This window comes from Microplitis mediator, chromosome 10 (assembly GCF_029852145.1).
Source record: "Microplitis mediator isolate UGA2020A chromosome 10, iyMicMedi2.1, whole genome shotgun sequence".
Classification (NCBI taxonomy): Eukaryota; Metazoa; Arthropoda; class Insecta; order Hymenoptera; family Braconidae; genus Microplitis; species Microplitis mediator.
The window spans coordinates 3,607,294-3,634,173 of record NC_079978.1 but is presented as its reverse complement, the minus strand read 5'-3'; the positions used below and the strand labels follow the sequence as shown (position 1 = coordinate 3,634,173).

Sequence of the window (26,880 nt, the reverse complement as noted above, 5' to 3'; positions counted from 1 at the left end):
AAAATAATTTACAAAAGAAGATAATCAATCGCTGATAGCCTCAACCTCGTCGTTGATGTCATTCGCGTTTCCGTTTTCCATCAGATATTCGGCGGTGAATTCTTTAACGAGGTCGGCGATAGGCATGACGGGAAGCGGGGGATGGGATCCGGGGTGAGTCTTGCGGTGGCAAATAAGCCCGGGCTTTTGTGTGAACGCCTTGCCGCATATATCACACTTAAAGGGACGTTTGCCCGTATGGATAAGTACATGCTGGCGTAATTGAGACTGCCGAGCAAAGGCTTTGTTGCAAATAGGACAGTTGTGCGGTTTGCTACCCGTATGTACAGCCATGTGTCGTTTGAATGAATCTTTTTTAGTGAAGGTTTTACCGCATTCTGCGCACACTATTTTCTCACGTTTTTCATGTTGCGTCACCATGTGCTGGTCTAAATTTTCTTGCGTTACCATCCTGCGCTTGCAAATCGCACACTCGAATTTCGGCTTGTAGTGAGCCCATTTTTGGTGAACGTACAGGGACCCGGTGTTCTGACAGAGCTTACCGCAGACGTCGCAGTTTATCGGCTTCTCTTTGTGGTGGAAACGCACGTGGTTCGTTAGGTCCCCTTTTACTTTGAACTGCTTCGGGCAGAACTTGCACTGGTGCTCGTAGGTGTCGGTGTGCTTCCGGATAAAGTGAGACTGGAGCGAGTGCTTGGACCGACACTTGAACCCACACACCACGCAGGGAAACTCCAAATTGCTGGGGCCTTTCTTCGGCCAGGTCTCGTGCTTCCGTTCTAAATGGGCGGCAAAGAGACTCTTTTTGAGTGTCCGGTAGTCGCAGACCGCGCAAATGTAAGCGCCGTCCTCTTGAATGTATACTTTCTTTTTGTGAGTCCAGGCGACGTGTTTCCGGAAAGCTACCGCCGAAGTAAAGGTCTCGGCGCAAGCTTTGCACTTTAGTGCTGGCGTGCCTTTGGGGAGAATCGGTCGATATTTTGTTTGTCTTTGGCTCTTGGTGGCCATCGCCACGGGCACCGGACCCTCAGGCGCTTCGGAAGTTTTCTCGCTAACGGGTTCAACATCGTCTACGTCTTCTTCGTTCTCACTGACGTACTCTATCACTTGCGAATCTATACTGTCCGCATCGATATATTGCGGCACTTCTTGGGCTTGTTCTTCCTCGTCCTCTTCCTCTTCCTCTTCTTCAACTTGGCCCATAACATCTCCATCTTCATCTCTATCACCATCTCCATCTCCCTCTACCTCTTCTTCTCCATCAATCCCTTCCTCGTCCTCGATTCCCTCTTCTCCGTCCACTTCCTCGGCTTCAATAAATTCACTTTGCGAAATGTGCTCCTGGTCCATTTCAATTTCTTCCGGTTCAACAACTTCCTCTTCAACTTGAATCTCCTCATGATGTTCATCTACGTCACAACTTTCGTCATTATCATCATCATTTTCATTGTCATTATCATTGTAATTATCATGATCGTCATTCTTTATGGAAATCACGTTCTCAGCAAGTTTTTCAATCGTCACAACGCTTCCCTCAACTTTAAATTGATACAAATCGCCTCGGGTCGGCTCCTTGCCGTTCTCAGTCCGACGGATATCGTTTATTAAAATTGGCTTCATTTCAGTCTCATCAATTTCATCTGAGTTATTTATAATATTTGTATCGACATCATACTGATAATCATAAAAGCTGGCGTCGTTTCCGACAGACACCAACTCGTGCTCGTCTTCCTCGCTCGGACCTTCGGTCTTGCACTGGCCCGCCAATTTTGAAATTTCATTCCTTCGCTCGTGTTCCAGCTGATCCTGCTGTTGCTGGTGAATAATGTAATCAATCTCGTCACTATTATTACCATCATCATCATCATCGCCGCCCTGATCATCGTTACTCGGGATGTTCTCCATACTTATCGGCTCTTCGTTTTCAGGTACAAATGCATAATAAGGTTTCCCATCGAATTCCAATATTTGCCACTTTCTCATCACCACCGACTCTTTTTCAAAGATGAAAAACCCCCGTGGATCCCCAGACTCCTCTTCATTCCTCGCTCTTGTCGTAGCAGTAGCAGTTTTATTGACGTATCTGAAACACCAGCGGATGAATTTGTTAGTCATTATTTTTCGAGGGTTACAACGTCATTATTCGATTATTTCGTGCGTAGATTTATTAATAATACTTTATTTTTTTTATAGATTCACTTTATTTTCATACTGACAGCATTTTTTTTATTTTTAAATTTATAGTAATTAAGTTACGTGTATCGGAGTCATTGCTTTGTTTCACTGGCAGTGATTGGCTACAACATAAAAATATTATTAGTCATCAATAAATACTTTGATATTATCAAAAAATTTTTTTTTTTTTTTTCAAACATTTATTTACTAATAGAATACATTAAACTTCAATAGCAACATTTTATTTCCCTAATAATAATTATCTATTTCTTCGCTTAAATATTAACACTTAATTAAACTAACAAATAATTAAAATTTTTTACGTCCTAATAATCAAGATCTTTAGATAAAATATCAATGAACTCGTGGTACTAAAAAGTTATTTTACTACTTCTTTAAACTTATATCAGTTTTAAACTTGGAAAAATTTTAAGTGCACTGTAAATTTATTCAAGTGTTTTCTTAATCTTCTTTCTAATATTTCTTTGGTCTTCAGATATTCTCACTTCAATTTTATAACATTTATAAGTATTATTCAACTAAAATCACACTTGAAACTTTACATTTTATCACTGGTTTTTCCTAAAACAAATTTAAAAAAAACATTAAAAAAAAATACTTACATGTGCATGTGATTTTATTCTTACAGACCAATTGTACTACAATTATTTTTTATGTACATCAAGCAAATTAATTAAGTAATTAATTAAATATTATTATTTTTTTTAATTAAGCGAAAATTTACAGATCAATAATTAACGGCTCATAAATTTATACTAGTAATAAACATATCATATTTTATGTCAAAATGTTGGAAAAAAAAATGTGTGAATAATTTATATTTATTTATATTTATTTGCTAGTCATAATATTGCCGAGAAGATGATCAATGAGAACTCGAGGCAGCGGAGGATGATTTCCGGGATGTGATTTACGATGACTGATTAATCCGGGCTTCTGAGTGAAGGCTTTTCCGCAGATATCGCAGACGTAAGGCTTGATGCCAGTGTGGATCAATAGATGCTGCTTCAAAGCCGTTCGTCGGATAAAAGTTTTACTGCAAATCTGACAAACATACGGTCTGTCACCCGTATGAATCCTCATGTGAATTTTAAGCCGACTGTTGCGCGAGAAACTCTTTCCGCACTCGTCGCAAACGGCCTTCTCGCGCTTCTCGTGCTGTCTTATCATGTGCTCGTTAAGATTTTCCTGGGTGACCATCCGCCGTTTGCAAATATGACACTCGAATTGCGCTTTGTAGTGAGCGAATTTCTGGTGAACGTACAGCGAGTTGCTATTCAGACATGTCTTGCCACAGACGTCGCAAATTACCGGCTGCTCTTTGTGGCTGAAGCGCACGTGATTAGTCAGGTCGCCTTTTACTTTGAATTTTTTTCCGCAGAACTCGCACGTGAACTTGTAGTCCTGGGTGTGTTTTCGCGCGATGTGAATTTTAAGCTCATACTTGTTTTTATTTTTGTACTCGCAGAGACTGCAATTATACACTTCCGGTGCGTTAGACTTCATGGTATGTTTCTTGAAGATGTGATTGTGCAGCGATGATTTTTTTATGGCCTTGTAGCCGCACTCGTCGCAAGACAGAATAAGATTTTCATTTTCCAATATCCTGTGGCGACGTTTGTGAGAGTACATTGTGTTTTTATTAGCGCATTGAAATTCACAGGAATCGCATTGCAGCTGACCAATTGATTCTTGAAATTCTTTTTCCTGGAGCAATTCCTCATCCAAGGCTTCTTCATCAATAGTTTCATCTTCGCTTCCGCTTGAATTTTCATCTAAAGGTAAAGCTTGCTCATCAATAACTCCCTCTTGTCCTTGTTGTCCGTCTTCAAGCGCTTCCTCTTGTATAGACTCGAAAGCAATGACATCAGCAGCCGAGGGTATTTGCGGATTCTCAAAACCTTTAAGCTCGGCCAGCAATTCTTCTTGAGTGACTATTTTAAATTCACCCCCGCTGATATCCAGATCCTCATTAATCTCGTCCTCGTCCTCGTCCACTCTCGCGGTGTGCTCCCGTTCCCTGTGCGCTATCAACTCCTCCTGGTTGTCGCACGTAAACTGACAGAGCCGACAATTGAATTCCCTTCTTTGATTGAGTAATTTCTTGGGGACCATTTTCCTCAGCACCATTTTGTTCAACCGCTGGCTGATATTGTGAAAGACTTTGTGCCGATTCAACATATTCTCCAGTGGGAAATTAATGTTACACTTGTCGCAAAAGTAATTGTTTATTGCTCTGACTTGAGTCGCCCGAGGGCTACTTTTTTTACTCTGGGACCTCGTGATCATCTTCGTAGGTTCCAGTATCAGCGAATCTTTCCTCTGTTTCACTCTAGAACAAAAAAAATTACTGTCATTACTGTCTTAAATTCAATTACCGTCTTCTCGAAATATTACTTACTCCAGTAAATATTATCAAGTTTTTTTATATTTTTTATTTTTTTTAAAACACGTAATTATCTGCACATCACTTTAATCACTTTAATTATTTTTTTAATCAATAAATAAAAATCAGTACAAAATTTAATTATATTTATTGTCTTATAAATAATTTACATAAAAAGTATAAATATTTTTATCATATAATTTTTTTAAGGGCAGATGACTAATGCGTCAGCTGTCGGGAAACTTTTACGCAGCAATTACATGGTAGAGTTTAATTCCCATATGAATTTTCCCGGTTAAATATAAAATCCTCGAGAGACAGCGCACGTAATTCAAATTTGCAATCATTTAAACGATAAACTTTTCGATGGTTGCGTTATGCGGTTAATAATTGCTCTTAAGACCAACCGCACATGCCACCAGTTTGATATTAAAGTTTATGGTAAAGTTAAATCCCATTGCATTTTAAATCGCTCAACTTTATATTATACTTTATCTCCATCAGTGCTTTGGTACATAATGGGCATGTGCACCTGTCCCGATATTTAAATAATCTCTATTTAGGTTCAATATCTCCTGGAGTTTCAAATAAAATTTATACTAAAATTATTAATTGCGTCGATTGAGTTTAAATAGACAACTTCCATAGGAATGTCCTTTACTTTTAAGTAAATTAATTTATTTGCTTAATTTTTCGATTATTTTAACGGCTTAAAATTCTCCGAGCTCTCCAGAGACTCGAGTTCTGACTGCTAATTTATAGCCAATTATTGTGGATTTATAAGTTCTGAGAGCTTTTCCCAGTTTTATTTTTTATTCTCCGTTTTCTCCGCAGCAGAACAATGATATCGATCCAACTTCTTTGCTGTCAAGTCTCGTCTCTCCTAAAACATTAATTGCCGTTTAAAAAACATCACTAAAAGATCTCGATAACTGCAAAGTTTTATTTAACAAATTAAAATAATTAAATAATAAATACCTTGACCGGGAACTTTGAATTCGCAGATCTTTGGGTCTTTAAATTATCAGTCGTCATCGGATGCTTTGAATAAATTATTTTTTTTGTCTGTCATCTTCAACTTTGTCTTTGACGCCGTGCAGAAGCTCAGTGATTCTGATCGGCGGGGGCTTGGGATGAACTCCTGGGTGTTTTTTGCGATGCAACATCATGGGCGAGCGCTGGGTGAAACTCTGCCCGCAGATATCGCACACGTAAGGCCGCTCGCCGGCGTGTGTGAGCAAGTGGACTTTCTGTGAGCTCAGACAGCTGAAAGTTTTCCCGCAAATAGCACAGAGACAAGATTTTTCCCCCGAATGTGTCTTCAGATGCTTGGTAAGTCCCTGCTTGAATTTGAACTCGACTCCGCACTGCTCGCACACATATTTAATGCTGTGCAATTCCGCGTGACTGTTCAAGTTCCTCTGGCTCTTGAATTTTTTTTTACAAGTCACGCATTCGTACTCTTTTATTTTTAACTTGTGCTTGTAGTACTTGTGGAAGTAGAGCGAGCTTTTGTTGGGATAAGAGCTGCCGCAGGTATCGCACACACATGATTCCGTGCTGTGGTCCTTCATGTGGGTGGTGAAGTCCGACAGGACTTTGAATTTTTTTCCACAGTCCTCGCACTGGTAATTGTACTCATCGGTGTGCTTCCGGATGAAGTGTATCTTCAAATAAGCTTTGGACTTTGCTTTAAAATCGCACACACTGCAGGAAAAAAATTCCGTCTGCTCGCGATGAGTCTCCATGTGTTTATTCAAGTACACATTTGTTTTAAAATTTTTGAAACACATCGCGCACTTGTAAGGCCGCGAGTTACTGTGCCGCAGCAAGTGACTCTTCAATTTACTTTTAAGATCAAATGACGAAGCGCAAATTTCACATTTAAATTCTTCGGGTTTTTTATTTATTTTTAATTTCATTAGCGCGCAAGTTTCTTCTTCATCCGATGACGAGACTATTTGTTTTTTCTTCATTTTTTTTCTACTCGTAACTTTTTTATTATCAATTTTAATTCCCGGTGGTTCTTTGATCTCACTAATGGTTACGGAAATTTTTTCTTTTCCACAAAATTTAATAATCTCGTTTTCATAAATTACCGGTGATTTTTTTTTACTTAATACACTTAGAGACTTTGTCATGAGTAAATTTTTTTTTACTGACAGTACCCGGTTATACCTAAAAAAAAATTTTAAAATGTCAATTAACTCAATTAATTATAATAATAATTATTATTAATTTTATTGTAAATATAAATATAAATTTAACGAGCACATGCAGACAATATAAAACCATAATAAAAATAATACACTCGCATATTAATAAACTTGCGCTTGAATATTTATTATTTTTTTTTTAATGAAACTTTCGGTTCCACTTCTAGACTATGAATATTTAAATAAAGATAATGAGGACTAGGAAGCCCGTATTATCCGTAATTATATTCACAAGTGAACTTTTTCTTTTGGTAACTCGTTCTTTCGTAGTAATAAATATTTCAGAGATCTTGATTTATATTAACGATCTAGAAAAATAAAAATTTACAATTAGAAATTGAATTAATTAATTAATTTAATAATAAATTATCAAGTAAAATAGACGAGCTTACCTGCAGACAGACCTGGAAATTTTAATTCACGAGCTGGATCGAGGAAGTGAATAAGAAAACAGAAGTTATTTTAACCAAGTAAATATAAAATCTATTTGTGATGTATAATTAAAGTAATACATGAGTTAATACATGACCTTTCAACAATACTATTATTTAATTTTTATAATTTCATCATTCCCTCAACAATACTTATTATAAATAAACGTTTTCATGATTAAACACTAAATCACTATAGCAACAGCTTCATTTTAAAGGACCCAAGTAGCAGAGACAACTTTAAGATGTCATTTAAAAGGCAAGACAATTTTTTTTTATCTCATTCAAGTTTCTTAAATAAATAAGACGGACAGATTTGGTCCTGAGTCAGAAGATTTGTTCTTTTTTTCGTCTTAAAAAAGTTATTTAAAAAAAATCGGTTAGATGAATTTGTAATTTACTTTTAGTCGTCACGTGTCAACGTTTTTTCACCCGATTCTTTCGATGACAAGTTTCTGATTTTAGTAGGTCGAAGAAACAGCCTCAAAATTGATATCTTATAGATGTCAAAAAGCCGTGGGCTACTCGGGTATTCTGAAGTAGCAGAGACAACTTTAAGATGTCAATTAAAAAGACAAGAAAATTTTTTTTGTCTCAAAGTCAAGTTTTTTTTATGTAAATAAAATGTACGGATGTTGGTCTTAATTTGACAACTTCGTGTCGTCACTTATGTCCAGTTGTTCAAGTAGACATCTTTTCAATGATAAATTTCTAATTGTTTTGTCAACATTTTGGTGCCTTGAGAGATAAAAAAAAACAGTCTCAAAATTGCTATCTTATAGATGTCAAAAATCCAAATGTGCTACTTGGGTAAAAAAAAAATCGTCATTGACAATTTAAAATATAGATTAAGTTTGAACTTAAGACAATTTTTTTGATACTCTGCTATAATAATAATATTAATAAAAGATGTTTCCTTTCATTATTTATTCCTAGAGTTATACATTAGACACTAGATCTACATCTAGATCTAGACACATGTGGTTTTTTGATGGGCGGTGAGATTACCCTGACACGAAAATCCCCTCTGGCAGATTTGACACACGTACGGTCTCTCCCCGGTGTGTCCGCGACGATGAATAGTCAGCGTTGATCTCTGGGAGAAAGCCTTCGGACACTGATCGCACTTGTAGGGTTTCTCGCCTGTATGGACGCGCCGGTGCATCCGTAAATTTTCCGAGTCCGTGAATCCCTTGCCGCATATATCACACACGTAGGGCTTTTCCCCCGTGTGGATGCGCCTGTGTTTCTTCAGATGCTCGGCGCTGCTCAAACTTTTGCCGCAAAAATCGCACAGATACAGTTTCGTTGGATTGTGGCTCTCTTTGTGCCGGAAGAGCGAGCGCTTTGTTGCGAGAACTCGTCCGCAAATATCACACGTCGTGCTGGTTACTTTATTGGCCTTAATTTCAGGGTGAAGGCGTCGGCAGTGGGCCGACAGTTGCCTCCTTAAGTAAAACGAATTTCCGCACTGTTCGCACACAAAGGGTTTGTCGCCGGAATGGATATTGTAGTGCTCCTGTAAATCAGTCGCTTTCCTAAAGTGTTTGTCGCACTCGTTGCACTTGTAGGGCAGACCCGCGTTGTCTGTATGCTTCAGCATGTGAACTGTCAGGGCGGCCAGCACCGTAGTCTCGTAGTCGCATTCCTTGCACATGTAGCTCGGCAAGAAATGGGTTTTTTCGTGTCTCGTCAAGTCACGATAGAGACGGAACTTCTTGGGACAGTGCTTGCAGGTCAGGTCACCGGTCGTGTGTCTCACCAGGTGTTTCTGATAATTACTCTTGTGTCGGAAGACTTTGTTACAAATTTTACACGCCAACTCTCGCCTCGATCTGTTTTCTTTCTTGACCTCGATGTCTCTATCACTGGCATCGACGTCCGAGTGCTCCGCTGACGACTCAGCGTAATCTTTTTTACTTTTTTGTCCGCTGTGCTTCTTCATATGCTTGCGGAGGTTGACCAGGGTACGAAAAACCCGACCGCACTGGTCGCAAGTACTTTTCCGCTTGCTCTCGTGCATATCAGCTTTGTGTTGCTCGAACAGCAACGAGGAGGCAAAAAATCTGGCACAGAGCTTGCAATAATAAGCCAGCGGCATGTCCTCTTGGTTATCGTAATCCTCATCTATAACTTTCAACACATCAATGGTTGATTTATGGGGGACATCAGTGTCTGACTTACGAGACATCTCAATGGACGGATAAACTGGATTAATGTCAGGTATCTTGTCATCATCCATCTGAACAAGAACCGGATCACCATTTGTCAGTCTTAGATCTTCATCATTTGTTGCTATTGAGTAATACGGTGAGATTTTGCGGCATCGAGTCTGGGTGAATCTGAAAAGTAAAATTCAACGTATCCATAAGTCATTTATTTACCTCTTCAGTTGTCATTTTTATCTGTACTCATTTTGTTTGTTTGCTTTTTAGTTCATTACTATTATTGTTAATTTTTTTTTAACTTTTATTTTATATACTTATTTATGGTTTGTTTGCTTAACTGTCTTCGTACACCGCATAGTGGAAAATAACATACTCCCTGTAAAGTGTATATTTTAAATAAAATTATAAGTCTAAGGTGATATTAATATTTAACTTGATAAATCTCCATTTTTTTTTTCAGTATTTTTTTTTAATAATCTATATTTGTTACTTTTTTTAAAATTCTTCGTACATTTTGTTACAAGTCTCGACTCTCATAATACTTTTTAAAGTTTTTTTTATCACGATCACTGCTCTAGAGTATACTTTTAAAATATTTATATATATTTATAAAGATTAATACTTAAAATTGTTCCGTTTAATGAAAAATATATAAAATTCTTGCGAAGGTATTTTTAAGGTAAAGCACTTGGGTGATCAATAAATCACTTGTTTACGGGTTACGGCTTAGAGCTTACGGCTGATTGATGGAACAGCAGCTACGTGGGCTGAACGACCACCACGTGGGCTTTGTTGTGTACATTGAGCAGCGCTCTTGACACAAACGACTTGGTACACACTGTGCACTGATACGGACGCTGACCTGTATGATAACGTTTGTGTATCACCAGGGTCGAGTGCTGAGTGAATGATTTTCCGCAAGTGTCACAGCTGTAGGGTTTCTCTCCTGTGTGCGTGCGCTTGTGTACCACCAGTGTGGTCCGTTTGTGAAAAGCTTTACCACAAACATCGCAGACCAGAGATTTCTCACCTCCATGGAGGCGCAAGTGATCCTGGAGCGAGCCCCTGGAAGACACCGATTTCCCACAGAGATGACAGTCGTATTTATTTTCCCCCGTGTGCGACTTGACGTGGACCATTAGGGAATTTTTGTAGGCAAATATTTTCCCGCAGAATTCACACTGATGTTTAATGGGTTTGAAATTCGGGTCATGCATGTTTGCATGTCTCGCGAGAGTGTGATTGTTTGGGAAGGATTTGCCGCAGTGATGACACACGTGTTCTTTCGCGCCGTGTTTGATGTTCATGTGCCCGTGCAATTCGGCGTTGGTGAAAAATCCCTTGCCACAGAGCTCGCAGAAGCAGATGTACTTCTCGAAGTGCCGGCGCTGGTGCATCGCCAATTGCGAGGCCTGGATGAACGCACGTCCGCACACGTCGCAGATGAAATTGCGCTCGCGGGTGTGGATCCTCCGGTGCACGGCCAAGGTGCTGGTGCGTTTGAATGACTTGTTGCAGATGTCACACTGGTAAGGACGCGCGTCACTGTGAGCCACCAAGTGGCCTTCGAAGAGATTCTTTAACCGGAAGTGCTTGTTACATATTTTGCAGACATACGACTCTTTGTTATTTTTATCTTTATCTTTAACTGAAACTTCCGTTTCTTTGTCTTTTGTATCAGACGATTCTTCGGCTGGAATTGATTTTTGATCGGTACGTTTTAAAATCTCCGTATGTTCCGTCTTTATTTTTGAGGAAGACAACAATCTGAAAGTAAATAATTTTGTTTATATATTGTGGTATTTAGATTTTTCAATTATTGTTAACACTCCATTATCTTACTTTAATATATTAACTTATGTATATATAAATATATAATTATACGCTCGGATAAATTCTAAAGTAGACGTCAAAATGATCGATCTGAAAAATAATAAGAGTGTTTAATTTTTTTTTTATTTTTTCTGATACTACGGAGATTTAATTGAAATATTACTCACTTGTCACATACGTACCTCTGTGTCACCTAAAAAACTACACTAGCTAATTAAATAAGTAAGTAATTAAATAACAATAAAAATCACGAGGAATGAATTCCAATAAACAACAAACGTCTTGAATAAAATAATTGTATTTAAAATATGGTAAGACAGACACGTAACTGTTTTTACATTTAGAAAATAAGTATCAGGAATTTACAGTACTATTAATCTTGATACTCTTGATACTCTTCTTCCAACTCTTCAATCACCTCGATTTCTTCGACTTTCGTGACGTCTCCCTTGTGGCCCTTCATGTGCGAATTGAGTGACCCGTGCTGGGTAAATCTCTTGTGACATATTTTACACTCGTAAGGTCTCTCCCCCGTGTGAGTTCTGAGGTGGACTATGAGGTACTTCCTGACACTGAAACACTTGCCGCATACCTCGCAAATATTTGGTTTTTCCCCAGTGTGTATCCTCATGTGTACTTGCAGGTACGACTGACTGGAAACAGATTTCCCGCAGACTTCACACTTTATGCGATTCTCTCCGGTGTGTTTTTTGACGTGACCCTTCAGAGAAGTCTTCCAATAAGTCTCGTAGTCGCAGAGGCTGCACTTGAATTTTTCTCTCTCCGTGTGGCTTTTCGCGTGCAAACTCAAGTAAGACGCGCTGGCGTACGAGGCATTGCAAATCCTGCATACAAAAGGTCTCTCCCCGGTGTGCGTGAGGATGTGTCGCTGCAGAGATTGCTTGGTGTAGAATCCCCGCTGACAGTACTCGCAGTGAGCGTAATATTCTTTGTTGTGCTTCATCATATGCAGACGCAAGTCGTACGGCGACACTTTAGACATCCCGCAGATTTCACAGGAGTACCGTTTGTTGTGTTGCTTCAAGTGGATCCTCAGGAACTTGTCGGTCTTGAAAGGTTTGTTGCAGATGTGACAGGGAAAAGGCCGCTCCTCCTGGTGCATTTTAACGACATGTCTCGCGAGCTTCTCGTCGTCGTAGAAAATGCGGTCGCACTGGGAGCATTTTTCCGCCTTGGGTTTCCCGTGATCCAGGCGATAATGTCTCTCCCATTGATGGAAATTCCACGACTCCTTGCCGCAAATTTTGCACTTGTACCTTTTGCCGGTCTTGGGCGCAGATTTGTCGTCGGTTTTTTTCGAGTCAGATTTTGTAGCTGCTTTGGAATTCGCCGGCGACTTTTTTTGCGGGACTGGAGGCAGAGACAGCGGAATCATCGGCGGCGGCTCCTTGGTAGCGCAATTAACTCTCAGTAACTTTATCTTAATAACATTTACTTTTGGTTTATCGTCTGATGAGATCACAGTCTCTCCGTTGGCGTTTTTTGCTTTTATCACATCTCCTACATATTCACTTTTGATGGACGTTATCGGTATTTGCTCTACTCTCGGGTACTTTGCGTATGCATACGACGCTGGCAGTTTGGTGAGACACCTGAAAATCACAAATTGTGTCAATGCAACAAACCTTTGACTACTTTATTCGACAATTTTCAGTTATTAATTCTAAATTATTATTATTTTTTTTTTGTTTACCGTCAACAGAAAATTTATCACCCGGGTTAGTCCGGGGACTAGGTAAAGATCTTTCTCGAGTAGCTAAAAATAAATTTATACATATATATATAAAATAAAACAATATATCGTATACTTAAAACTCTAACTTAATCCTCGTCAAGTTGGATCTTCCTGACGCGTAAATCCGACGGTACTTATTTTCAATTCCATCTATTTTTGTTAATTATTTATAAGGCAATAATTGTACACATTGAAAGTACTTCAAATATATTTTTTTAATTCATAAAAAAAAAACATTGAAAATAAATTCTACTGCATTATAAATTAATAATAAATACTGACAAATTTTTAATTAATACTGATAACAGATTACGGAACAAATCGACTAGAAGGTACTCGGGCTAAAAAAGTTTTGTAATAAAAATTAAAAATCAATTTATAATTAATAATAATAATTATGGCGAAGGAGGAGGAGTTCGATGAGTGCGAAGATGACTAGTGAGTGTACCGCGTTGAGTAAAAGCTCTGTCGCAACGATGACACTTGTAAGGTTTCTCCCCCGTGTGAATGCGTCGATGTTTAACAAGATATCTTCTGGAAGCGAAAGTTCTCCCGCAGAATTCACACACCTCCGGTTTTTCCCCGGTATGAATTCTGATGTGAATTTTCATGTAGTCGCGGCGAATCAGTTTCCCGCAGTACTGACAAGGCAACTGACCCTCTCCTGTGTGCGTCCACATGTGCTCTTTGAAGCAGTAGCTGTAGAAAGTTTCGAACCCGCAAACGCTGCAGGTGTATTTTTTCCTAGTGTTCGGCTGCAAGTGGATCCTCATGTGACTTTTCAGATAAATCTGGTTTCCAAAAGGTTTTTTACACACGTCGCACTCGAAAGGTTTTACGCTGGTGTGCTTGCTCATGTGATTTTTCAAATTGGCTTTAAGATAAAAACCTTTTTTGCAAACGGGGCAAAATTCGGTGAACTCTTTGTTGTGCCGTCGCACGTGAATATTCAAATCGTACTCGGAGGTTTTTTTAGCGCCGCATATATGACACACATGAGGGCTGCCGTGCAGAGCCATGTGGACTTTCAAATACTTTTTTTTTTTAAACGTCTTCTGGCAGTCGAAGCACTTGAGCTGGTGAGTCTTGACTGGAGTCGACGGCCTCGACTGCTTGCCATCGCTGTCATTCGAGTCAGACTTGGAACTGTGACCCCTCGATCTCCGATAAGATCTGCGTCTAGAAGCCCTGGGTGTCTCGGAGCGACAACAGCCGATGTCGTCAATCGTCGTATGGTGGGCCAGTAAATCTAACTCTGTTTCAAAATTTTCCGCGCATGTTTCGCAACGATAAGGAGCTTTTTTATTTCCTCTCACACGGTCTCGTCCTCTAGGTTTTTTTTTCGAGCCAGGAGTAGAAGAGCGCTCGCTGTCCACTAGTAAGTCTTTTCCGTCTCTGCAATTAAAAAAATGCCAACGTTCAACCAGCAACTTGACTACATGCTGACACACATTGGCCCGACGATCAACAAAATCACTGACTCGCTTACTGGGATTCCAACTGGACATGCTATCACTCAGCCAGGATTTAATCAATACTCTGTCCTATCTAAATAACTTTCATCACGCCATGCAATTTATTTTGATACTTATGCTAATTATTATCACTAATTCTAATTACTATAAATATTTATCAGTAAAGTAGGAAATAAAATAAGAAAAATAATTCATTGTTTATTTGAAAAGTATATAATGTACTTTTATTTAGATATTTATACATAATGATCAAAAAATTTATTGAAGAAAAATAGACACCTTTGAAAATAAATTTCATTTAAAATATATTAAAAATAGTCGTTGACGGTGATAATGTAATTATTTATTATATTGATAGTAAACTATAAAAAAAACCGTAATCTAGTAATAATGATAATAATGATAAATATAAATTCTATCTAGTTTAATTATCAAAATAATTACATACAAAAATTACTTCATTTGTAGGCAACATTTTCATTTTAAAAATAATATAATTATTTAAACTAATTGAATTACATTATTTACATATAAAACTCTAGTTATTTATCCGTTTTCACCAGCCAACATTTTTATTAAATATTCAAATTATTTATGTATAGATATAGATTTAGTTATTGATCCCGGCGGCATGTAAATAGTCAATTAAACTGCTGTCAATTTAATTGCATATAATTTTAAGCGAATACTATGGAATGTAATAAATAAAACTGCCAATTATTTAATTATCTATTGAAAAAAAATTTTTTTATTTATTAAAATGCTTCTAAAAATAATAATTAATAATTAATAGTAATAATAATAATAATAATAATAATAATAATAATAATAATAAAGTTGATTAATTCTGTACAAATGCCGCTTGGACAGATCAATGTGATCGTTAACTCCAAGAATTAAGGCCATTCTGACAGTACCCCCCTCCCCTACTTTTCAAAAATTTTTAATGACAACTGTCATAAGCGCATCAAAATTTTATAAAAGTATCAATTGATGGCAATTTCGCTGAGGTATAAATTTTAAAAAAATTACTGACAGTTGACATCAATTAGAAGTTAAACGAAATTTGTCAACTAAATCTCATTAAAATCTTCATGGAATTTTATATATATGTAGAATTTTTAAATTTTGTAGGTAAAATTTATTCAAAAATTTTTTTTCAAACTCCTAATTGATGACAACTGTAAGTAATTCGAAAATTCTCAATTGTCCTTTTTTTGATTAAGGTTTCAATTTTATTTTTAGTTAATTAATAAAATTTGAATACGATTATGACAGTTTGAAGTCACTGTATATTTTTAAAAAATGGGGGGCACTTTGAGAATGCCCTTAATAATTATATTTATATTTATATTTATTAATTAATAATATTATCATGTTTATTTCTCTTACTAAGGCACAGAAACTTTGTTTTGCTTCAAAGAAGTCAAAATAATATCTGGACAATCACCATCATTATTTATATTTAATAATCAAGTCGTTGACTGCTGATTTATATACATTTATCATCAAACAATCGAGTCTAAAAAGTTAATCCGCAATTATTTCATTACGATTCTTAGATAAACAAAAAATACTGAAGCCCACCTGATGTCGGTAGTTTTGTTTTACTTTAATAAGAAAAAAAAAAAATTATTACATCACGTAAAGAAATAATAACGAGCAGACAAAGTATTGAACGCGAGTCATTGATTACAGACGGACAGATTTTTCAATAGCTAATAGCTAACTCACATTGTTTATATATATAATATATAATATATATAATAGTTTGTTTACTTGAATTCATGTAGAAATAAATAAACATTCGCGTAAAAACAGTACAATTATTTTACCATTATATATAGAGTATGTAATAATATAATCTCATATCTTCAATAACCTTTACTATTACATATATTTTTTATAATCATTATTATTTTTTATTTTTTTTTTTATTTTCATTACTTTAAACTTAAATATTTAGCGAACGTTGAGGCTTTTATTTTTGTGCTTCGGAGTTGGTCCATAAAACTCAAGTGTTTTAATCGACCGGAACAAAAGTTAAAATAAAATGAAAAGTTAATTAAACTTATGATAATATTTACAATTATAAAACTGTATATTGTTCGAGGCGTTATTTAAATTATCTAAGCTGCGAAACAGACCCAGAATTATCCCGACAAAATATCACGAAAAGATAAAATAATAATAATAATAATATTCAATAATTAATAGTTAATAATTTAACCGGACAGCAAAACAGAGACAGTCTCAATAACACGTGTCTGGGATTGATCCTGCAGTTCCTCGTGATGAAGTTCATCTGGATGCAGATCGTCAACTTGTAGGTGGTCAGTAATATGTTCAGTTATGTGGTCTGGCTCGTGCATTGAGTCGTGCATTGAGTCTTGCATCGAATCATGCATCTCCAATTGGTCGTGATAGTTTTCTTCTTCTAGATGCTCTGGCTGGAGATGCAGCTCGTGCTGCTGTTCTCTGGCGGTCTGCTTCGCGTGAGTCTTGAGATGACTGTTCAGCATAGTCTTTGAGGCAAATGACTTGTGGCAAATAGTGCACGGGTAAGGTCTGTCGCCGGTGTGTCCTCGTAGATGAACCACCAGAGTAGTCCGCTGCGTGAACCTTTTTTCGCAGTGAGTGCACTTGTGTGGTCTCTCCCCTGTGTGAGTGCGTCTGTGTACACTCAGGTAATTTTGTGATATAAAACTCTTGCCGCAGTGGTCACAAACATGAGGTTTCTCGCCAGTATGCTTGCGCATGTGGACCGTTAAGTAGGTTTTACTCGACACACCTTTGCCACATATGGGACATGTGTATTCGCTCTGCTGTCCGCTGTTTCCGTGGGTCCGCATGTGGACCAAGAGCACTTGCTTCCGCGAGAATCGTTTGTTACAGAGCTCGCACAGATGCTTTTTCTGAGGCGGTACGTAATCAGGCTGGTGGAGTTTCGCGTGGAGTCGGAGGCCCTGTCGGTATCTAAAGGTCGCGTTACAAATGTCGCACTGGAATGGCTTTTCCTGAGAGTGCATCAACTGATGCTCTTCGAAACTATTACGCGTGTAAAATCCATTGCCACAAATATCGCAGTGATACTTGTACTCTTGATTGTGACGTCTCTCATGGCTGATGAGGTTCTGCCGGTGGGGTGAAGTGTAAGTGCACAGCTCGCAAGAGTATAATTTTTGCGGGCTGTTATTGTTGTGCATTTGCTGCTGATGTTTACTCATAACAGCGGCATTCATGAAACTCCGTCCGCAGTGTTCGCAAACGTAAACAACTTTGTCGTCATCGATCTCCGTGGACTCGACAATCTCCTCGGCAGTTTCTTCCTCGACGTCCTCCATCAGTTGGTACTCGTGTCTTGGTCTCAGATGATCATGGGTGTTAAGATGAAGCTCAAGATCTTTTTCACTTATAAATCCGTCCCCACACAATTCGCACTGACTGATAGTCTGGACAGGTACAACTATTTCGTCGAGATTTTCATCTTTAGCCACTTGTAGAGTCTGCTCAGTCAGCACCAGCTCGTGGGTTGTGCCTTCGCACAGTACCTTCATTTCACCGACGTGGCACTGGTCCGGTGACAGCGTCGTGATTTTTGATACATAAAATCTGTAAATAAGAGACAATACTAAATCAATCAACCACATTATTATTATTACTATTTATTTTTTTATTTTTTTTATTTATTATTATTTATTTATTTATAATATCTTACTGCTTCCTTAGTATACTTTGTTCTATTTATTTTGTAAGAGAGTTCTGATCAAACCGTTTCAGTGTCATTATTTCTTACTAATTTATTATTTATTTATTTATTAATTAATATCGTTATTTCTTTTTTGTTTTGTTAATTGCATGAAGCTAGCTGACTTAAGAAGAATAAATTAATTTTAAACGACGTTAATAGTTGTTGAGACTTTATTTATTTATTTAAAGTTGGTTCAATTGACTGGCTGAAGAGTTCTAGAAAAAAAATACACACTGCATACTGTAATCATATAGAATAATAGATATATATATGTAGATGTAGATATAGAGATAGATATAGAGATAGACAGACAAACAGACAGACGGATATGTAAACCCTGCGTACATTTGTGATAATAAAATAAAAATACAAAAAGTCGTTGACCGGTAGCTTGTGCATTAAGTTGGTCACCCAACGTTGCGTAGTACAAAGAGCCCGCGAAAACGCTATCGTATCGATTCTTCTTCGGTTGATGGACGCAGGCGCGTGGATTGCGAACGGGAACATCTGCCTGTTGTACAGTTTACTAAATTGTAATCGATCTGGTAATTTAACAATTACAGTTACAATCCCTCCGTCTGTTTCAAGTATTCGTATTCGTATTCATATTTTTTTTTTCTTTTCTTTTCTATTCTATTCATACGTTTCAGTGAGCGATATCTGAAAACAACAAACGACAGATTATCCTACCGCGGTTTGCTTTCTTCATTCAGCTGACGGTCATCAGGTGAATCAACTCGACTCTCGATCTGTTGAAAACTACTGCGCTGGTATTTAAATTATTCTTACCTTTAATTTGAACCCAGAACTGAAATAAAATAAAAATAAAAAAGAAAAAAAAAGTAATAATGTACGAATTTTAAGAGATTGATAAACATTTTGAATATTTGTTTATTGAATTGAGTATTTGATATATAGACGGAATGAAAAAAAGAAAAAAAAAGAAAGTAAAAAAAAAAAACAACCGAGTAATGTAATTGTAGAGTATAAAGGCACGAATTGCCGTCAAGTATTACATAAAATAACATAGAATATATAAGTAGTAATAATGATCAATATGAAACGTTTATACGGACAATCGATTAGTCTAATATAATATCACTGTTTACAACTTATACTTGCCGCCGGCTTACCCGCACTTGGCAACTTGATTATAATATTTTTATTATTTTTTTATACCTATGATATATACTTTCAACCCTCGGTAAGTCTAAAGTTACGTTTTATCAACTTGGCAAAAACTATGAGTCGACTTATCAAAAGATTCTACAAGCGACTCCTTTTTATTCACTTATAATAATCAAGGCACTTTGAATTCTTTTGTTACTTTTTTAATTAGAAATTTTTTTTTTCTTTGTCTATTATTATTATTACTATTAAAAAGTTTCGCGAGATCGCGTTGTTTCGAGTACTCGAGTAATAAAGGCAACTCGACTGACATATCAAAGGCACATATTAATATTGGCCGGCCGTTTAAAAACTATAAGACAAGAGACCCAGTACCCAATCAGAGAATTAGTACTCGATCAGAGAATTAGTACCCGATCAGGAAACTAGTAATTGATCAAGGAACTAGTACCAGATCAGAGAACTAGTACCCGATTGAGGAACTAGTCCTGGTCAGAGAACTAGTACCTGGATCACTCATATATTTATATATCTATATTTACTAAATATAGATATACAAATACAAGGAGTGATCGGATACTAGTTCCCTGATTAGGTACTGGGTCTTCAACCTCAATGGAATGAATAATTTCTACATCCAAGTTTTGTTTCGGGCCCTATACTATTGACGAGATTGTTGTCAAATCTCCAAACTCGCCGTCTAATCTATAGTAATAACAATATGTATACATATATTTATAATAATAATAACATAAGAAACAATTATCACAGGAAAAACGTGAATTTTAATAGTATTGATTGATAATAAAGGATCCAATCCACCGTTAGCCATTGAAATGGTAATAATAATAATCCTGATTATGTTCAGTGTTTCTTCATGTGATTGAGCATTATTGTACGCGTAACGAAGCCTTTGCCGCACAGAGTGCAAGTGTACGGACGTTCGCCAGTGTGATAACGTCGGTGTACAGTGAGTGTCGAGGCTTGGGTGAATGATTTGCCGCACATCGCACACAGATACGGTCTCTCCCCCGTGTGAATACGCTGATGCACGACGTAGTACTTGCGATGAGTGAAACCCTTGCCACAGACGTCGCAAACTAGCGGCCGGGATCTGTGGACGGCTTTGTGGCTGGTCAGTGACTCGATTGTGTGAAACTGCTTGGTGCAGGAGTCACATGGGTAAGATACTGGAGTGTCAAACGATGACTTGTCCATGGCCACGTTGCTTGTCGAGGTAGGTATCGTGATGTGGTTGATGTTGTTAGTGGGGGATGGATTGTTAACCAGCATCGGCTGCGTCGGCGAGCTTTGAATTATGGACTTGTGAGTCTTAGCGTGATGATTGTAAAGAGTCCGGGTCTCGAATCGCATGGGACAGCGTGGACAGGTGTAGGGTTTGTCTTGCCCAGTGAGGTGGATCTTCTTGTGGCGCTCGAGGAGGGTGCGATATCGAAAGCTCGCTTGACATCGATCGCAGTTGAAGGTCTGGTCGTTTGTCTGCTCTGGTGGTGGAGACATCAGCGTTGTATTTGAAACTATGACATTATTTTGCTGCTGCTGCTGTTGTTGCTGCTGCTGATGTTGTTGTTGTTGTTGTTGGTGATGCTGTTGTTGTTGCTGCTGCTGCTGATGGATGATTTGCTGATGCGAAGTCTCGTGCATACGCAAGTGACCCAAGTTAGGAAACAGTCGGCCGCATATTGAGCACGAGTATTTTATCTGGCCGTTGTTGTCGTTACTGTCCAGACGACGACGCAGGTCGTTGGTATTGATCTGGTGATTCATTCGTATGTGATAATTGAGCTTGAGAGCGCTGCGGAACTCGAGACCGCAGCTCAGACACTGATGAGACTCCGTGTGGACCTCGAGGTGCTCCAGCGGAGCCATCTGCTCGAGCGGTATCATTGAGGACGGATGCGAGGGATGAAGATACGGCGAGGACATCGGAGCAATGTACTGAACCCCTGGTGACATCATGCTCGTGTAGTTGGTGAAGATGCCTGACTGCAGATTGCAGCAGTTGAGAAATGCACCGTCGTTGATCTCCGGTGATGGTGATAGAATTTGACGTAGCATTCCAGACAAACCACCAAAGCTCTCAGTCTCCCTGTAATTGACACAAACACCCATCGACACAATCCTACGGAGAATGGTGCCGTTTACAAAAGTGTGGACTTTACTTTTTTTTGTAATGTTTTTTTTTTTTTTATTTATTTATTTTTTTTGCATCCAGTTGCAGACGTTAACACGATTAGCAGGCGGTGATGACATATAATATAAATAATAGTAATAATAAAAAATCATTGGATGTATATTTTGCGAGTGAGTCTGCCAAATGGCTGTGCAAGGTGCTGAGCATTGCTGATACTGTCATTATACGCGAATTATTTTATTTAAATTATTTATTTAATTATTGTCAATTTTAAAAAAATTTTTATATAAATATATGGATTTAAAAAATACAACCGCTTGTAGTTTTTAAAATAAAAAAGTCTTGTTACTGTTCTATAAAAAAAATATAAATAATAATTCTATACCGTTGAAGCTTAATAATAATAAAATAATTTACCTCACCTTAAAACGATAATCCAACTCCGTAAATAATAAATCTTCTGGACAGCCTGTGCAAGTGATTTCTTCAAGATCATTATGTTTCACTCGCACTCACATCAATTTGATGTATTGATTAGTTTTTATTTTAGTAATTTAATTTATTTAAAAGAAAAAAAAGTTGTCATAAAGTATAGAGCCTGACACTGGCGCAAAATGCAGCCGAGTAATCAGCAGTAAAAATAAATAAAATAATTTTATAAAATTTCATTAGAAAAAATAATTCATAAAAAATATGAGAATTAAAAAAAGACGGACGCATCTCAGTGTCGAACGGAGAAAAAGGTGCTCTGGAAAAATTTAATGGCTGAACCGCGGATGCGACAGCAAACAGCTCGGGCAGCACGTGATCGGGGAGACCGCAAAGGCCGCGGTCATCCAACACTCGGTTAAGTCACGGCCAGAGAACCCACTAGCGATATTTCTGCCGCTGCTGGTGCTCGCAGAAAACCGGTTCGCCAAACTAAAATACCAGGCACCCTTTCATCAATTTTATTCTTTCGTGTTCGCGCGAAGGACACACTCGCTAGTGCACCAAGATAACGTCCTTTTGTACGCAACAAAAATAAAAAAAATTATAAACAAAAAAAATAAATCTATTTTCTCATAAATAAATAAAAAAGTATTTAAAAATGAGAATCAACTAACTCACGTGAAATAATTTTACGTGAAATTTTTTTTTGTATAAATTTACAAAACCAAAAAATTCTAGTCAAAATAAAAAAACCTAGTGGACAAAAAATCAATACTCGCCTTAGAATAAATTTTTATCTGTCTCTCCTCTTGACTCCTCAGTAAATATTGAGGTCTTCTTCTTTTTTCATTCATTTTCTTACAACTCAGTCATATAAAATTTTTCAAGCACTAGATCGACGGCTTTACCTCTCAATTTAAATTTACCAGCTTCAAATTTCACTTTTAGATAAAAACACGCTCGCGAATTCCCGTATTTTAATATATTATTAAATGCCTTGATTTTCATACTCCATAGTAACACATCGCGCTCGCAAGTTTTTATAAAAATATTGACAATAATAAAATATAATAATAGTAATAATAAATAGTATATCGATTGTGATAACAGTAAAATATTAATAATAATAATAAATAAGTAAATAAATAAATAAATAAATAATTAAATAAATAAATATGTACATTTTTTAGTGGAACATGTTTTGTATATATATGTATATATATATTAATAAGAGTACTTTTTTAATTTGTCAGAGTGGATGGAGGTCAGTGAATCCTTGGCCAGTCGAAGTAATAGGCAAGTTACGAAATTCACGACCTATCGATTGTCAGTGATTTGTTTCGGTCAGCTCTGACCGAGTGCGGCATAGTGCCATCACGTAAAGCGTGGTATACTTTATCGACACATGAACATAAACAAATTATTGTCCAATGCAACCAGATAAATTATATAACAACTCAGCAAGTACTCGATCATTTAAAATCAAAAGACTTTTTACTATAAATCTTTCGTTCATTTTAAAAAATTTATCTGTTTGCAGTGAACAAATATATAGACCGACGAGCGTTCAAACCAAAATGTATCAACAATTAAAATTATATTAATATATGTATTTATTTTAAATGATTTATAAATTTAGTGGCGGGAAATTATTGAATTTAAAATTTATAATTTGCAGTTGATGTCTTTTGATATGAACGCCGTCAGACACATGCTATTGATTCAAATACACATACAATATTTAAAGATGTCCAGCAATTTGCATATTTTATTTCACTATCGATTGTAAGAAGACCGGTGATATTTAAAGTGAAGAAAAAACGAGGGAGAGATATTATTATAATAATACTATCCAAGTACGATTGATCAAATTGCTGGACACCTGAGGGCCAAAGATGGTTGTGGGGTGTGTAGGCACTTACCTCAATGACAAAAACTCGATTGAATTTACGTTTTATAATAAAGACTCAACTATTAATAGAAAAAAAAAATAAATGAATAAAAGAAAAATAATTATCAGTTAAATTGCAATGACAGTATTAATTAATTTGCAGCAGAATAAAATAAAGGACTTTGATATTTAAAAGCAAGAGTTGTTTGTGTTAAAAAAAAAATTGTTTGTGATCGCCACAACATTTAATACATCTTTGGCCGTTCACACTTTTACAAACAGAACTAAAGAAACTTACCCAGTTTTCGTATCGCCTTCAGACGATTGCTGGATACTCATCTCGGTCATATCACCGAGTTTTTGCTGCTGTAGACCCGAGGGTCCGGCTTCGTTGCATAACGCGACGTTAACAAACGTCGTCGGTTCCATAGACCTGCTACCGCTCGTCGAATTTTCGCTCTCCTCTTTCACGACTTGCATTCCTGTTTCAAAACCAAAAATTAGTCACAAACTCCAGCTGTTTTTATAATAAATTAAAAAATAAGTCATTTAAATTTTAAATTATAATAAAACGTCAGTGATTTATACCCTCGTCAACATCACACTCGTCCTCCGAGTTATCGTCCTCTTCAGTGTCTTCAATCTCCTCATGCCCGTCTTTCTGCATGCGCCGGGTCGTCTGGACACTGGTCCCAGCTACCGACTGGATAGTTTGCAAGTTATCCGTCGAGCTCATCGACACCGCGGGCATTTGCTGATTTGTCATGATGATCGGCAAGCTCAGGCTCATCCCATCAATCATATTTATCTCCATGTTGTTTGATTGCTCTTCCGACGACAATACGGTCACGTTTATTCTGTTGTCCGGTTCCTGCTTCATCATCTCCTGAAACCCATCATCAATTAATTCATTTATTTATCAGCTCACTAATTACCCGACCAATTAGTGATGTTGATATATTGAACAAGATATTTACCGAGTTCATGACTTCTTGTTCATAATCCTGCTTGTCTTCAAGTCCAACCTCTCCAAGCCATTGCAGCAGTTGCTTTTCGGCATTAGCTGTGGTATTGTAGAACTGATAACACAGTTCTACTTTGTAAGCACAGTCGTCGCATATTTTTTTTGGCAATTTGTCTTCTCTGTCCACCTGTAACAACAATTATTAATTTATTAATACCTATTACTCAATAACCAACACCTTTTCTAAAGATTTTTTATTATTTTTTTTAAACACCCGCCATTTTTAATGCTCCTGAAGTTGGCAGACAATTTGTAATTTTCGTATTTTTGTTCCAGCAAATCAATTACAAAAAAACAAAAACTAAAAATATGCACATGTAGAAAATTTAAAAAACTACAGGTGCAATTTTTTCAAATATTTTTTTTATAATTTACTGTTTAAAAAAAATCCAAAAATTATTACTCGTCGGCTAACTTCAGTATCATTCGTTATTTTTATCGCGTCTTTTAAAAGTATTGGAGATAGCGTTTAATTCTCCGAAGTTTGTAAGCAAATGGAACGAACGGATCGATCTCAAGACAAAGCCGTCATTAACCCGTATGTAAAAAAAACACAGCGTACTACTTCGTTATTTATTTATTAGCGTCACGTGCTAATGAATAAATATTTAATTTAAATCCAGTAACTTTTTTATTTAAAATTAAAAAAAATTCAAATCTTTGATAATTTAAATTTGATAGTTCCCAGGAAATTCAAATGAACTTTCAATTCTCCAGAGCTACAGGTGACTGTTTAGTAATTAAATTATCAGTTGCACATCTAAAATAATTAAAAAAACAAATACAAATAAAATTCAAATGGCATCAGTGATAATTTATTTACATGGCAAAAGCGCGGCAAAGTTTTCAGACGCGTCCTGCTGATGAAAAAAAAAAACTAGTGTAATAAAATAAAACAAAATAAAATGTATAATTTATCAGCAGCAATGGTTTAAAAATGTCCCGTTGATGAAAAATAAATATAGCGGCTGGATGTACAGTACGTTATGGATAAAATAAATAATTAAGTGAGTACGCATGAAAAATATGATATATTCAGTGATTGAGAAGCATTTAATAGATAATATTGTAAAGGAACATAAAGACTCGAGTCGTCAAGATGGCGATCGAGTGATGCATGGCGTAGTTGGCTTACCTTGACCGGCAGACAGAAGGATATCTTGTGGAATATTTGTCTGGCATCACCATCTCCTTCAAATATCGGCACGGATACTTGATCCTTCACAAGACACAGTCGGCACAAATCCAAATAATCAAAGGAGGACATGATTTTGATATTAAAAACGCCAGTTCGCGACACCAAGCCGCGCCCGTTGGACGCGTAAGTACAATAAAAGTTCGTTTATGGAGAGCGGCACTAACGAAACAGAGATTGTACTGTTCCAAGAGACAGAGTCTGAGCTAGAGCGCACGAGCGAGCACACCAGACCCAGATACACACCGACGTCACCGACACCGACTTGATTTAAACCCGGATCGTATTATAGCTTGCAGCGGAGTGTAGACTAGACGGACTGTACAGTTTTACAAACCATCAACCAGGTTGTTGTAGTTCACAGTGTAGTGGTTTTACGATAATGGTCGTCGTTCTTCCTGCCTGCTATAGCGTGTGCACAAAAATGGCCTCGGGCGTTGCCGTGAGTCTTCGGGTGAGTCCGGGCGCTAGTATCGATCGCAGATGGCCGAGCAACGCAACGACCCAACGTACAAGCTGACGCTCTTTGCTTACTTGTCTCTGTCTCTCCCTCCCTTTTCTCGATTCTCTGTCTCTCCCTCTCTCTCCCCGATTTTCTGTCTCTCCCTCGCTTTACTGTCGACTGATTCGGTCACACACTTGGTACCTGGTGCTCTTTGTTCTGTTGGTAGACGCCGCAGAGGACAAAGGAGTACAGAAGACCAGGGTGGGAGAAGACGCAGCCGAGGTGACAGCCAATCACGAGCAAGCGGCCTATTTTTGCTGTAAATAATTTATTTTGCGCACTAGGTGCCGCCATGAGAACTTTCGATCCGGATTTCATTTAAAAACTCTGCTTCCTTT

The 26,880-nt window shown here is 37.2% G+C and overlaps 1 protein-coding gene across 2 annotated transcripts; it reads right to left on the bottom strand.

The window, feature by feature from the left end:
- On the bottom strand, nucleotides 1–26,470 carry LOC130675605 (zinc finger protein 62 homolog). Of its 2 annotated transcripts, none has more exons than XM_057481384.1 (5): nucleotides 25,978–26,468; nucleotides 24,796–24,969; nucleotides 24,407–24,704; nucleotides 24,117–24,300; nucleotides 1–2,083 (listed from the first exon to the last, which is right to left on the bottom strand). In XM_057481384.1, exons 1-5 carry the CDS (start codon nucleotides 26,107–26,109, stop codon nucleotides 25–27), a joined length of 2,847 nt encoding a protein of 948 aa, XP_057337367.1. In that variant the 5' UTR covers nucleotides 26,110–26,468; the 3' UTR covers nucleotides 1–24. The 2 variants fall into 2 exon arrangements, with proteins under 2 accessions (XP_057337367.1, XP_057337368.1); XM_057481385.1 differs by lacking the exon at nucleotides 1–2,083 and adding an exon at nucleotides 2,455–4,528 and having other exon boundaries at nucleotides 25,978–26,470.
- Between the last annotated feature and the right edge of the window lie 410 nt (nucleotides 26,471–26,880).

Bases quoted from the DNA above. Each gene is read 5' to 3' on its own strand.
- LOC130675605 (XM_057481384.1), bottom strand. From the start codon at position 26,109: ATGTCCTCCTTTGATTATTTGGATTTGTGCCGACTGTGTCTTGTGAAG. The intron at 24,301-24,406 runs GTATAAATCACT...GTTTTGAAACAG, and splicing joins CGAGTGTGATGTTGACGAGG to GAATGCAAGTCGTGAAAGAG. The intron at 2,084-24,116 runs GTAAGTTTCTTT...CTGGTGTTTCAG, and splicing joins GAAGGCGATACGAAAACTGG to ATACGTCAATAAAACTGCTA.